The sequence below is a fragment of the Notamacropus eugenii genome, chromosome 2, assembly GCF_028372415.1.
Source record: "Notamacropus eugenii isolate mMacEug1 chromosome 2, mMacEug1.pri_v2, whole genome shotgun sequence".
Lineage (NCBI taxonomy): Eukaryota > Metazoa > Chordata > Mammalia > Diprotodontia > Macropodidae > Notamacropus > Notamacropus eugenii.
The window spans coordinates 462,031,134-462,045,440 of NC_092873.1; the positions used below are offsets into that span (position 1 = coordinate 462,031,134).

At 38.0% G+C, this 14,307-nt stretch overlaps 1 protein-coding gene across 1 annotated transcript in view; it reads right to left on the reverse strand.

Annotated features, from left to right (window-relative positions):
* LAMC1 (laminin subunit gamma 1) overlaps window positions 1-14,307 on the reverse strand; it is a 144,431-nt gene that overhangs the window by 19,319 nt on the left and 110,805 nt on the right. The window contains exons 12-19 of the mRNA XM_072648436.1: window positions 11,854-12,075; window positions 11,534-11,722; window positions 10,375-10,620; window positions 9,340-9,493; window positions 8,516-8,658; window positions 7,425-7,603; window positions 7,007-7,163; window positions 754-959 (exon numbers count right to left, since the gene is read on the reverse strand). Of these exons, the coding sequence (XP_072504537.1) occupies window positions 754-959; window positions 7,007-7,163; window positions 7,425-7,603; window positions 8,516-8,658; window positions 9,340-9,493; window positions 10,375-10,620; window positions 11,534-11,722; window positions 11,854-12,075 (1,496 nt within the window). The remainder of the gene's footprint in view (window positions 1-753; window positions 960-7,006; window positions 7,164-7,424; window positions 7,604-8,515; window positions 8,659-9,339; window positions 9,494-10,374; window positions 10,621-11,533; window positions 11,723-11,853; window positions 12,076-14,307) is intronic.

Sequence of the window (14,307 nt, forward strand, 5' to 3'; positions counted from 1 at the left end):
ATCTTTGAGAGCAAGGAGCATCTTAATTTGATGACTTGTTTTCATAATGGTTAGCTCAGTGCTCAGCAAAGGGTAAGTGCTTAATAAATACCTTTCTATCCTACTCCAATTCAAAAGCCCAAGAGAGGACATTAACTTTATGTCATTTTTTGACTCATCCTAAACTTTTAGTCAATTAAAAGACCTTGGATCTTCAAATAAACTGCTGTGTAATCAAGTCTCTCCTCTCCCATACTTATAGAGTAGATATTTTTGGAACTCCAGTATCATTTCTACTTTTACAGAAGGATGAAGGAACACTAGATTCCCCAGTGGCATAGAAACAGAAGCCAGAAAAATAAACACAAGGTTTATTTCTTGACAACTCAATTGTCAGTGCTACTAAAGCTCTATTTTCATGAAATGATATCAAAGGGAAATAATAGCAAAGGAAGGTTGTGTAACAGAATAAGGAAAAGAGCAAGGGACTGGGAGTGAAAATCCTGAATCTGATTCTGAAATGACTCACTGTATGCTCTCAGGCAAGTTTCTCTACTGCCTGGGTCTCAGTTTGTGCATTTGTAAAAGAAGGGAATTAAAATAGGCTACATTCTCTCCAAGGTCCACCCAAGCTCTAAAAGTCTAATGTCGTTTATTATGGAGATCTATAGATAGAAGAGTAAAAATAGTTCATGTTCTCCCTCCCAGTAACAAAATACACTACAAGTCACTATGGCAGACATCTGCACATCAAACTCCAACAGTAACACTCACCACATTGGCAATGGCCACTTTTGCTTTCTCCAGTTCTCTTGAAGCTATTTCAATGAGCCTTTCTGTGCTCTCGACTCGGGTGCGGGCTTGCTCAGCTAAATTTCCTGTTTCTTCCACAGTGTTCCGGATATTCTGTAAGCGACTGATTTGGCTGGACAGGGTATTATTCACCCTCTGGAGGCGATCTATCAGGTTCTGGTCTATATCTAGAAATGGATGGGGGGAGAAAGTATAGAATGTGAGTGTGGCAGAGATCATTCTAATTAGAATGCAGGGCTGGTGGCTTATTCCATGAGATACAACTTACTTAGCATTTCCAAGTGAACACAGTCTTATTGATCTTCAAGCCCATTCTAAGACAGAGCTGCTGTCATACGTACAAACACATTAACTAAAGATATCAATCAATCCCTAGAGCATATTTTTCAAGATTACATAATTTCACCTTGGCAAATCACACAACATTTTAAAATCAAGTATTTTTCTTGCTCTTTTGATCTCTTCTTTGTGAAATATGTGCAGTTCTTAAAAAAAAAAAAAAAAGCTTTGTCTATTCATTTTTGACTCCACAGCTGAACACCCCAACTGAACCCTGTCCTTTACCCTTCTGATCTCTAGTCCCCTTATTTCCACTCACCCCATGTTACACTGCAACTGTCAGGTACTCCACCATCCAACCTCTCTATTCTTACTTAAATGCTACTTAATAGCAATAGAATAAATTACACAACTTTTGCTAGTGGATTCACTGTAAAGTGATGCTATCTAATCTCCACTTGGCTCTCACGACTACACGGGAATCTTTATATTCTTCCATAATTGATAATCACAGTGCATATGTTCTTTATTTTCTCTTCATTCTACACCACTTCCCTTGCATCTTTTACTTGATTAAGAAAATGAGGTCATCTAACACCATCTATTTCACTTCTCAAATCCCTACTATTATCAACCTCCATTCTCTCCTTCTCTAGTTTGGTCTCCTGTAAACTTCCCTTATTTCTGTAAAGAGTACTACTATCTTCCTTCCAGACACCTAGCATTCACTGCTTCAAATAAAATCTTCCTGAAAAAGACTTTGGTGGCCATCTATCTCCTAAAGTAGCCTGTTCTACTTAGGGACAGCTCTAATCATTAGGAAGCATTTCTTTACATCATTCCTAGATTTTCTTCTTTGCAACTTTAACCAACTTTTCCTAGTTCTGCCTTCTGAGGTTATACAGAAAAAGTATAATCCTTGTTTCCTATGAGTCTTGCCTCCCCCTCATCTCACATAGCCTTGTTGATCCTACCTCTACCACAGCTCTCAAATACCCTAGGTCAAGCCTCACAACCTCTCACTTGGAATACTTCAAGAGCTGCCCTAACTGGTCTCCCTACTTTCAGTCTTTCCTCCCTCCAATCCATTCTCCATATAGCTACCAAATTAATCTTCTCAAAGTACAGGTTTGACCATGTCATTTCGCTTTTCAAAAAGTTAGGGGACTTCCTATTGCTTACAGAATAATATACAAATTCTTCAGTTTGGCATTTAAGTCCTCCACAACATGCCTAACACCTACTTTTCTAAATATTTTATATTATTCTCTTTCCCATAATCTACATTCCACTTAAAATGACCTTCTAGTTTTTTTCCCTGAACCCAATATATCCTCTTGTATTATCACTGCTCCTTGGTAAAGGAATTTCATGCCTGAAATATACTCCCTTTTCACCTGTTTCTTTCAGAATTCTCTCCCCTAACCCCTCTATCTCCTTTCTCTCTCTTAATCCTACCCAGACTTCCACTCCTCTCCATTCCTTCAAATGAGAATTTTTAAGTTATATTCCTCTCAGTAAGTTCTCTGAAGGTAAGTACTGTTTCATTTTTTGTCTTAGAATCTTGTGTTAGAACCTTGAACATAACAGCCATTTTAATTCAGTGGGTTGAAATGAATCAACTTGGTACATATTTCTGGTCTCATAAAGATTCATAAAAACTGAATAAGAGTCTGTCACAGTGCTGATATTAATAATTTCACATAAAATTAGGACATATCAATAGATAAGGACCATGAAATAAATTGTTTAATTACATTCAGAGCTGGATGGTTACTTAGAATAGCACTATGCTCATTTCAGACTTTCTGTATTTTAGAAATATTTTTTAAAAATACTGAGTCACAAGCAAGAGCAAAGATGAACAGAGGTCTGAGGAAAAAAAAAAGCCACCAAAATTTAGTCTCAAGGAAGAAAATGCTAAGAGTGGCACAACAGTTAAAGTGCACAAGTTTCTTACCACACTTTGAAACTGGCAAAAAGAGTTAAGACTTTGACTTAGTTATTCTGATTAGGCCCAAGAAAAAATTGTTCAGTTATGCCACCAGACATTAGTATAGATTATCTTTTAAAAAAAAAAAGTTAACCCTGTCATGTTGGGGTCAATTCTTTGGGGAAAGTAGGTCTGGAAGAGGGCAGAGGAAGTTTAGGATCCAGTATTAAGATTTTACTTCTAAGGCTTAATCGCTCTACATGGTCTCTTTTCATAGTTTCATATTTCACATTTTAGGATAGATGAAAAGTATAAAATATATGCAATTACTTTTGATCTTAAAAGATAAAAATCATTATTTTTAAAAAGTCTGTAGTTTTCACTTAAGTATAAGACAATCAGGCATGGTTCTATCTGTCTGAGTATTGGGAAGCATTATTATCAGCCACTCTCTGATATAACTGCCAGAGCCAACTTCGGATGTCCACTCTCTGGGGAGCTTGAGGTAAAGGAGATGGAATATTGCTGATTTCAAGTATAACACCTCTTAAAACTTCCCAGCTTCTCTTCAACCAACAAAACGACTTACTTGGACAAGAGTAAAACAGAGAGAATTGAGGTCTTTATACTGTAAGTAGCCCTGGAGAAGTACAGATTAAGAAGGGAATGATAATAACATACTTCCCCTTCCAAGCCCCTATAGAAAGTGATGTTTAAATCAGGTGAAGCAATAATAGTTATAACACACGCAACATGCTTAAGTAAAATATTTTCTTAAGTTCAAGAAACACAGATCTTTAAGCAGAACACACAGCATTTGTTAAAATTCTTCTGTCTCAAAGTTTTAAAACTAAAAATAGGCCATACAAAAAAATGAAAAACTACAGTTAAACTAGGCCACTGACCTATTAATTTTTTTTTTAAGTTTCTAAAAATAAATCTTATAAAACAGTTTCTGGGCACTTCAACGAAAAGCAAACAAACTGGCCAAAACCAGTAATAAAATTTTCTGGCCAAAAATGTTCTATCTACTCCTAAGTTCCCAACAAATTGAGTCACTGGGTACAAATAACGCACAGAAGAACAGCTGAGTCTTGCACTAGACCCAACAGGTTTATAAGTAATATATTTACAGGATGTCAAAGTAAACTATCTTCTACCTAGATAACCTGTGCTAATCCCCTGCCTTTTTATTGCCCAGATTCCCGTGCTAACCTAAAAAGAGATTCCAAATGCTTGGCCTTTACGGAAAAAGACAATCAATTCCTCTAAGAAAAAAGCCTGACCACTCCCCTTCAATGATGGAAAGTATTCCTTAATAATAATGATGCTAACGATGATGACATCTTCTATAGTGTTTCTTTACACCATCTCACTACAAGCCTGTGAAGTAGGCAGGGACTGCTATCCTTGTTACTTTAAATGAGTAAACTGAGGTTGAGCAAAGTTCAGTCATCTGCCTGAAGTCATCCAGTCAGCTAATAGTCATCAGGCTTCAAACCTAAAACTCCCCTATTTGTCACTACACTCTACAGATGAGATGTAGCTTGGAATGCTACAGAAAAATTCCACCTCTTCTGCTTTCCCTTTAAAGATCTGAAAAAGTGAAACAGGAACACCAAACCCTATGCCTCTAGACTAATCTATGAAAACCTGACTTATAAGTTACCCTTTCCCCCTCTGAGCTGGGTCAAAAGGAATGCTTTTGTTAGCTTTTCAGTAAGACTTACCTGACTTAAAAAAAATTTTTGAATTAATTTCTATAAAACCAATCCAACATTCCCACCTAGAGCCATTTAAAACCAACAGCAACAACCACAAAACAGAAATATGTTCCCATAAAAAAATTCCTGAATAAAGTTCCTCATAATTAGAATTAACCAAAAGTCAAATGAGCTGGCTTAGGAAATGTTAGAGAAGAGTTGGGGTGCCTTTCCCATCTCACTTCTTGGGAGATGTAGAAGGGATTCTTGGTCAGGTGCAAATTGGCCTCAATTGCTTCTGAGATCCCTGATAACTGTGAAATTCAGTGATTTAAACACTTTGGGTGGGAAAAGTGTTAAGGAGGTGCTAAATCCATGTCACACTAGGCACAGTAGGATACCAGCAGTTAGGCACATAGAGATTTGTATTACTTAACTAGTAACTTTTCCTCAATTTCCTAACTATGTTACCATCTTGTATATCCTCCATCACTCTGAAAATATAAGAACTTCCATTTCTAGGAATTCCCCCAATTACATGCTCACAGCCCTAAAAAATTCTTACCACATCCCTTCTTCACTCAGGTCTGAATATCTGCAGTATCTAAGAGAGCTGTTGCAATCACCACAACCTGACTAATAAATAATCACACTAAAGATACCTGATGGAACTTCAGTATGAAATTGTTCATGTCAGAGACTAGAAGCACAAAGTCGATGCTTAATAAATGCTTGTTGCTTCATAAAACAAATTCAAAATACTAATTTATATCAATTTCACAAATTTAAATGTTTATCAAGTACACAAAGAATGATGAATATTTATTTTAGAAATAAATATTAGTTACTGCTATCCTGACAGGAAATTAGCTCTGATTTATTTTAAGCGATGTCAATTGCCCATGCTATACTCATGATTCTATAGGTATATAATAAATAATAGTTCACACACAGAATTATAATGGCCTATTTACAAATGGCTAGGCGTTAGTTGAAAATGACAGATGAGGCAAGAAAAGTTTAACTCAAGACTTAAAAAAAATAAAAATGAATTTAAAAATAGTTGCTTCCATTAAACATGGTAACACACCCCTGTAAATCCTTGCAACTGGGAAGGTTAGGCCTGGTGAATCATTCAAACTTAAGAGTTCTGAACTGCAATAGGGATAAGTCAATGGAGTGACCATATTAAGTTCAGTACCAATATGAGAAGCCTTCAGGAGTAGGGAACCAGCAGGCTGCCAAAGGAAAGGTGAACCAATCCGGGTCAGAAATCTAATAGGTCAAATCTTCTGTGCTGTAGAACTGGACCTATGAATGGCTGCTGTATTACTAGCCTGAGAAAATAGGGAGACCCAGTCTCAAAAACTAAATAAAAATAGCTGATCCTTTTAAAAAGTCAATGAAATTATTTTAACATAGTATCTTACATTTTCACCTTTTAATTTCAATGCCTTTAACTCTTCAGATTTATGTCTAGAAACTCTAGATAATGTCAAAATTGACTAGTGTCTGCCGGAGAATGTAGGCAATTGAAAAACAAGGACTGATTCGTTAATTTTTATCTTTGTTTCCTCAGTGCAAGCACAGAGATAAAAACAAAAAGGTAAAGGACCCACATGTACAAAAATATTTACAGCAGCTCTTTTTGTGGTGGCAAAGAATTTGAGATTGAGGGGATTATCCATCAACTGGGGAATGGCTGAATGAGTTGTGATAAATGACTGTAATGGAGTATTACTGTACTATAAGAAATAACAAGCAGGATGCTCTCAGAAAAACCTGGAAAGGCTTACATGAACCGATGCAAAGTGAAATGAGCACAACCAGGAGAATATCAGACACAGTAACAATATTGTACAATGATCAACTGGAAATGGCTTAGCTATGCTTAGCAATACAATGATTCAAGACAATTTCAAAGAACCCATGGTGAAAAATGCCATGTAGCTCGAGAGAAAGAACTGATAGTACATGAACGCAAGGCAAAATATATTTTTTTGATTTTACATTCTGTGTTTTCTTTCACAACATGACTACTATGAAAATGTTTTCCATGACTGCACATGTATAACCTAGATCATACTGCTTACCTTCTCAATGAGAGGAGAAGAGAAAGGGACAGAATTTTGAACTCAAAATTTTCAAAAACTATTGTAAAAAATTGTTTTTATATATAACTATGGAAAAAATATTTTAAAAACCTTGACTACTCAGCTCATGAACTCATGATACAACACAGTAGCCAGGGGCAACGACTACACTGTCCAGTCCAATAGAAGCCACCGATAAGACGTACCTTTGATGTCTTGAGCCTCCCGCAGAAGGTCCATAACCTCTCTCTCTGCTGCCTTCAGTCTGTCCTCAAAGGCTTGATCTGTGACTGCTTCATCTCCAGTTCCAAGGTTTGCTATAAGATTCTCTAACTCCTGGAGCTTCACTCGATGCTCAGCAACCTCAACAAAGTGAAGAAGAAATGAGGGCCCAGGTGAAATGCCTTCTTGGGCACCTCCCAGAGACAGGATTCTAGCTAGTGCCTATTTGTCTCCTTAGCAGACGTATGATGAATTTTAAAAACACAGACCAAAACTACATCTAAACTGTATGCCTGCTGGCTTATCTACCTGCCTTTAGGAGGTAGCAGTATGCCGAAAGAGTTTAGATATCTTTCTTCATTAAATAGTAAAAGTCCTAAAAAGGCATTGCTAAGGACTTACTTTATCTTTCACTAGTCTGTAACATGCAGGACACTCTTGGCAGCCAGGCCAAGACCGATTATAGAAATAGTTTTCTTCGCATTGGTCACAGCGATTTCCCACAAAACCCTCCTTGCATTCACAACGACCATCATCTTTGCACTGGAGTGAAAGCGACCCCTCAGGGTGACAGTCACATGCTGTAGAGTAAAAGGAGAAAGTCTCAAATCAAAACAAAACTAGGGACGGAAGAAGAGGTGCTTTCTCTGAACTGTACATTGCTTATCAGGAAACTGACTGCACCATCATCGTTGTCACTGCCTGCAAGAGAGACCTATTTATCAGATTTTAAACAAAACATGTCTGCTTGGCAGGCAACACAGAAACTTTTAGAGCAAAACCAAGGTTTAAGTGCAATGTGCACCCTGCAAGATGGTATCTTGGAATGATGAAAATCATTCCATTAAATGCCCTGGTGGCTTTTACCTTGAACAGTCACCTCTATCCTCACAATTCCTCTGTTTTCAATGTTTCCTCACTAAGAAGCTAGAAAACCCAAATGAAGATGGAGTTAACGGTATGATTTTTTGTTATGTTTACTGATATTATTCCTTGGTTTAGGTCAATAACATGTAACACTGCAGAGAAAAAATGCAAGAATTCAGAAAGCAGAAAGCCTAAGTAACCCGGGACTTGATTCTAAGAACTGCTTATATCAAGGAAAGAAAGATTTTTATAATTAAATCTGCTCCCCAAAACCATCACAGATGAGAAACAACTGCTATAAACAAATCAACAAAAAAGGTCCTGTGAATAGCCTATCTAAAGAGAAGTGATCAACAAAAGGTTTAATTGGATAAAAAGTAAAAATTACCATTTACAAATAACATAGTATGAGAAATAGAAGAAAAAGATAAAATCATTACCAAGTGAATCTTTTAAACTCTCTAGACTTTTAAGACTAGACTATAATCATCCACCTAGGGATGACTTAGGTGAATTCTTGTATTTGTAAGGCAATAAGCCATAGAGGCTAAGACCCTTTCTAGCCATAAGACTAGAAGTAAAGGAGGTGACAAGAGGCATGAAATGCTGTGTCATCAATCCCTTACGTTTGCAGCCTTCAGGTCCAAATCCAAAGTGGTTGGGCTCACACTGCTCACAGCGTTGACCAGTGATGCCTGGTTGACATTCACATTGGCCAGTGCGTATGTCACACTGGCCATTGGTAGAACCAAGAGCATGACAGTTACATCTGGAAATGAAATAGAAAATAATTTTGTTTTAAATAAAAGAAACAGATTTTGAACAAATAATTTTCTAACCATACATGAGAAATGTACTTTTCTATTAGGAGAGGACAAAGACTGCTGAGTAGGAGTTAAGTTTTCATATGCAAAAAGTGTGACTCAAGTTTTAATGAATCCTATACAGAATTTCTTTTTCACCCTAACACAAATGTTGACCTTTACCCTGTCAAAATCACATGTGGACTCATGTTTTTCTTTCTTAATGTTAAGTATAGTTCTCTGAAAAATGGAAGATAATACTGCCAATACTGTGCCTTATACAGAGTGGAAGTAAACAGATATTTATGGTTTCAATCAAATATAATTTCTGTTCATTCATTTATAAACCATCACCTCTAAAACGTAGGTAAAAATGTTATAAGTAAGGGATGACAATAACAGCATTTGTAAAGTGCTCTACTTTTGTTATTTCGTTTGATCCTCACAACAACCCTGTAAGGGAAGTGCTTTTGTTTATACCCATTTTACAGATGAGGAACAGAGACTGAGAGATTAAGTGATTTGCCCACAGTTCTATAGCCAGTTAAGTATTCTAGGGCAGGATCTGAACTCAGGTTCTTCTAAATCCAAGCCCAGTACCTTAGCCAGTACACCCCCAGGTGTACTAACAAGCAGCTCAGCATTACCTCTCACATCCTCGTCCACTCTGTAGATTATAGAATCCAGGATCACAGGCACTGCAATCCCTCTCAGTGACATGAGGGAGGCACTCACACTGCCCAGTTACTTGATTACATGTAGTCTGTTGATTCACCGTGCCATAAGGATTACAACTACACGCTAAGAGATAGGAAAAAAAATGGCAGATTAACTACGGATAATGCTGATAAGAACTGCATATAATCTCACTTATCTGAATATTAAACACCATACTCTGGTCATCTCCAAATGACCATTCTTCCCCTTGATCTTTTCTTGCCACATGACTTGTTGTGCATATATTTGCCACCTCCAAACCCTAAATCCACCATGATTTCCAACTGGAAACTATAATCAAATCAATATTGCCACTGCTATCAGAACATGTGTTGATCAAGTTCCCCAAGGTTCCTTTCATCATTCCTTTGGCATCCCAAATGAAAACACTCCTTTGTCCCCTCCCTTGGCCACCACTCACTACCCTTTATATGTTGCCTCCTCTTCTTAAGAATGTAAGGTCCTTGAGGGCAAAGAGGACAGTATTGGTTTTAAATTTGTATTTGTATAAATTTCTTTCCTTTCCTTCCTTCATCCTTTGACAAGTTCAGCTTAGAGACGACTAATACAGTCTGCAGACAAGGCAATCACAATATTCAAGATGATGGGGATAGGGGGAAGAGGATGGAGAGAGGAGAAAAAGCATTTACATAGTTCTTCCTATGTGCCATGTACCATGCTGTTTTATAATTATTGTCTCATTTGATCTCACAACAACCTTGGGAAGGAGGTACTGTTACCATCCCCATTCTATAGCTGAAGAAACCAAGGCAGACAGTGGTTAAGTGACTTGTCCAAGGTCATATAGCTAGTAAGCATCTGAGGCTGGGTTTGAACTCAGATCTTCCTGATTCTGGGCCCAGTACATTACCTAGCTCCAGAAAATTAATCCTTCAATACAAAATGTACAATGATGCTATGTTCTTTCTTCATGAGGTCATCAAGTTCTAAGTTGAAAACTGTACCTTTGCATTTGTCTACTGGATTAGAGGCCAGAGGATTCCCAAAATAACCATCTTTGCAGCGGTCACAATAAAAGCCAGCGGTGTTATAGATGCACTTCAAGCATTCTCCAGTTAAGCGGTTGCAATTTCCAACTGCATTGGGGTCAATGTTGTCACTGCACTGACAAGGTCGGCAAAGTCTTGTGGGGCCATTTTCACCAAGGGGGTCTCCAAAATAGCCATCATCACAGAGTTCACATCTTTTACCTACAAAGTAGAGAAATTGATGTTACAGGTTTAAAATAAAGGCAAAAACAAGCTGTCATTTTATAGTTCTCAAATTTCACTTGCCAAATAGCTAGAAGGAGCCTAGTGCATACTAGGCTCATTGAATTCTGTCCATTAGGTTACCAATGATGAAAGGGTTAACACCAAATAGCCAGACAGCAGTTTGACTTTTTCAGTAGGGAACACTTCAGAGAAGAAAGTGTATCACCCTGAGCAGTTATAGAACAATGGCATTTTTAAAAGGACCCTGAAGATCATCTAGACAAACGGTTTGCAAAGTGGAATACACGATGTGCCACAGTGGTATGGTAAAATAATAGAAATTTCATTTAAATTTTTAATTAAAAAAGAAAGCAACTAAGCTTTTATTAAGTATTTATATCAAATATTCATATGCAGAATAGAGCCAAGACCTTCATTTCACCTGTCAGTTACATAACATTACTCTGAGCATACTGCAATATATATTACAGCTTGACACAAGCTATGTGACCCTGGGCAAGTCACTTAACCCCAACTGCCTTATTCACATACAAATCTAAAGATTATAGAAATATTTGTGATGATGGCCTTTCCCATCTTGATATACCTAACACAAAGCTAATGCAATCAGTCCTGAAGTACTGCAAAAGTACATAATTCTGTAGAAAATGCCAAGTATTTTCAAAGCTAGAAAATACGGAGCCCTCAGTAAAACCACAGAAACAATGATGAAGGCTTATCCTCTCATCTGATTTGGCATTTACCTAACAGATCTAAAAATACTTTTATGCAATGAAAATATTTAAAACAGCACAACTAAAATATTTAAAATAAAAAACTTCAAGATAAATTCATCAACATCACTTCAAAGAAATAATCTCAGTGAAGGAAGTTGGAAATGTAGAATTACCAGTGGTGCCAGTAGGGCAATTGGTGCATACCACCTCCTTTGTCTTGGGCACAACAGCACAACTTGAGCCTCCGGGGCATGGACATGGTTGACAATCAGAGGAAGTACCAGCTGTTGAATCTCCATAATAGCCATCAGCACACTTTTCACAATGTGGACCAGCTGTGTTATCTCTGCAGTTACAAACACCTATTGAAGGCAAGAAATAAAAGGAAATACATAGATACATGTAATAAATAAAACTTCTCACTTTCTTCTCCCTTAAAAAAAAACAAACCAGAAAATTCACACCTTGTAGCTGCACCAGATCACATTCTTACCTGTCTCAGGGTCACAGGTCTCACTATGTCCACTGCAGGTACAGAGCACACAAGGACTATAAGGTCCAAGACTAGGTGTTTCCCTTTTGTATCCTGAGATACACAGTTGACAAAACTGTCCTCCATATCCCACAGGGCAGGTACAGGACTCTACCCAAACTGCAGGGACCCCAGGTCCACGCTGGGCACTCATCAAAGTGACATCATCCAAATATCCAGCACCTATGTACAATTGTAAGAGAAAAAGGCAATCAATAAACATTTATCAGGAGACAATGAGTTTTCATTTCACGACAGATCTTATAAAGGCCTAACTTGCATTCTAACAGATAATTCAGTCAGTTATATCTTCCAAAAATGGTGAAAAGCAAAAAAAATGTCAGGAATTAAAAATTAATCATTACCTTATCTCTTTAGGGATTTTAGTTAGGACACACCACTCAGTCCACTCACATGATAGCCCAAGAAAAGGCCACACAGAACACTATTATTTGACTTCTATGGAAAATGTCAGTGTACTACACAAAAATACTTGTGCTTTCCAATCTTATGAGATACAATTTTCAAAGGACTTCCCAGAAGAAATGAGGGACTGTATATTGAATACCACTCTGTTTATATCATCTTATGATTAAAACTACTGTTAAAAGACTGGCAATTAGAAATTATTTTTCTTCTGGTTTTAGTCTATCAATGACTTTGCTATATGGCCTTAAACATTATTTCCCATTCCATTTGTGAAATAAAGTATACTATGTAAATAAAGTTGAAAAGAATCAGAGGGGCATATGACGGAGACATGTGAGACATCATTGTTATGTGATGCTCCATTAGGATGGGTCTTTCTCTGTCTCCAACCTTCCTGGTTGCTCTGCCATGAACATATGACCCTGTTCATCACTCCTGATACTCTCTCCTCCCTTGGCTTCTGAGACAACTTCCTCTGTAAGACTACAGTGATAGTAAAGAACAGTACATAACAAATGAGGTATAAAGTACTGTATAAAATCTGAGTGTTGCACCTGCACAAACCAAACATCCCAGGATGCTGGTAACTTCTACTGTCAGTGAGCCCTCCAAAAGTCACAAAGACTAGCCAGCTCTCATAGAACAGAAGGTTGGTGAACGTTCTCATTTTCAGAAGGAAGAAAAAAGAGATTCTTCATATTATAAATCTGTGAGCTTGACTTTTATTTCTAGCAAAATACTGGGAATATATGACTAAAAGGATGGTTTGTTATTATCTAGGGGGAAAAGTAACAGTCCCTATAAGCCAGTATAGATTCAACAAGAGAAGATCATGTCAGAATAACATAACAGCACTGAATTTGACAAAATGTCAATGAGGATGAGTTAGGAATAATTAATCTGGCAGTTAATCATGCAGTGACAAATCATTCAACAAGTACTTGTTAAAGCATCTAGTGTGTGCCAGACATGATGGATACAAGTAAAAAGAATGAAAACAATTCCTACTCTCAAGAAGCTAACATGCTAATGGAGGAGACAAGTAAATACATAAATATAAAGTAAAAAATTTACACATACACAAAGTATTTAAACACCAGGTAGTTTTGGGAGGGAAGGCACACATGGGAGAGAAATCAGAAAGAGTTTCATATAGAAGATGGTAACTGAGGTAGAAAGACAGATCTGCTGTAGCTCTCCTCCCATAGCCCATAAAATACCTGCAAAAAAATGACTCTCAACAAATTCGAGAGCAGCAGAAGCCACAAAACAACACAGTGAAAGAGATTCCCAGACCAAGACAGCTTGGAAGGCCGACATGATAGGTCTACTGCAGCAGGCTCAGAGCAGAGCACAGCCCAGCCTTGGCCATGCAGCACAGACAGGACTGGAGCAGGCTTCAGGGTGTACAATCATGGGCAGCAGCCACAGTTCCCAGATTTCTCAATCCACAAACGCCAAAAACAGTTTCAAAGGTCAGTGAGAAAGCTCTTTCACCTGGGTGAGAAGGTAATAGGGTCCTGCCCTAGCTGCCCTAAGTGGTGGCAGCATCCATTTTTGAAGCCTTCAGCCTAAAGACCCTGGGGGAATTAGGCAGCTGCTCTGAATTTCAGCCCTGAGTGCCAGCCCTAGGGTGAGGAGAAGCACTGGCTGGGGGAGCTGGAGGAGGAGGCTCCGGAGAAGGAATCCTACTCACAGATCCTGGGCAGAAAAGCTTGTGGTTGCTCCTAGACCAGAGCTCAGGCCAGGCGAGGAAAAATCTCCTCTCCCTTGACTGCGCCACCTTAGAGTAACTGAGAACTTACAGGTCGTCCCTAGAGTATACCCTCCACTTGACAAAGGACCCAAAAGTCAAGTAGCTGGTTGGGGATATGCTCAAAAAAGGGAAAAAAATAAGACTACAGAAGGTTACTTTCTTGGTGACAGGTACTTTCTTCCATCCTTTCAGATGAGGAAGAACAATGCATACCATCAGAGGACAACATA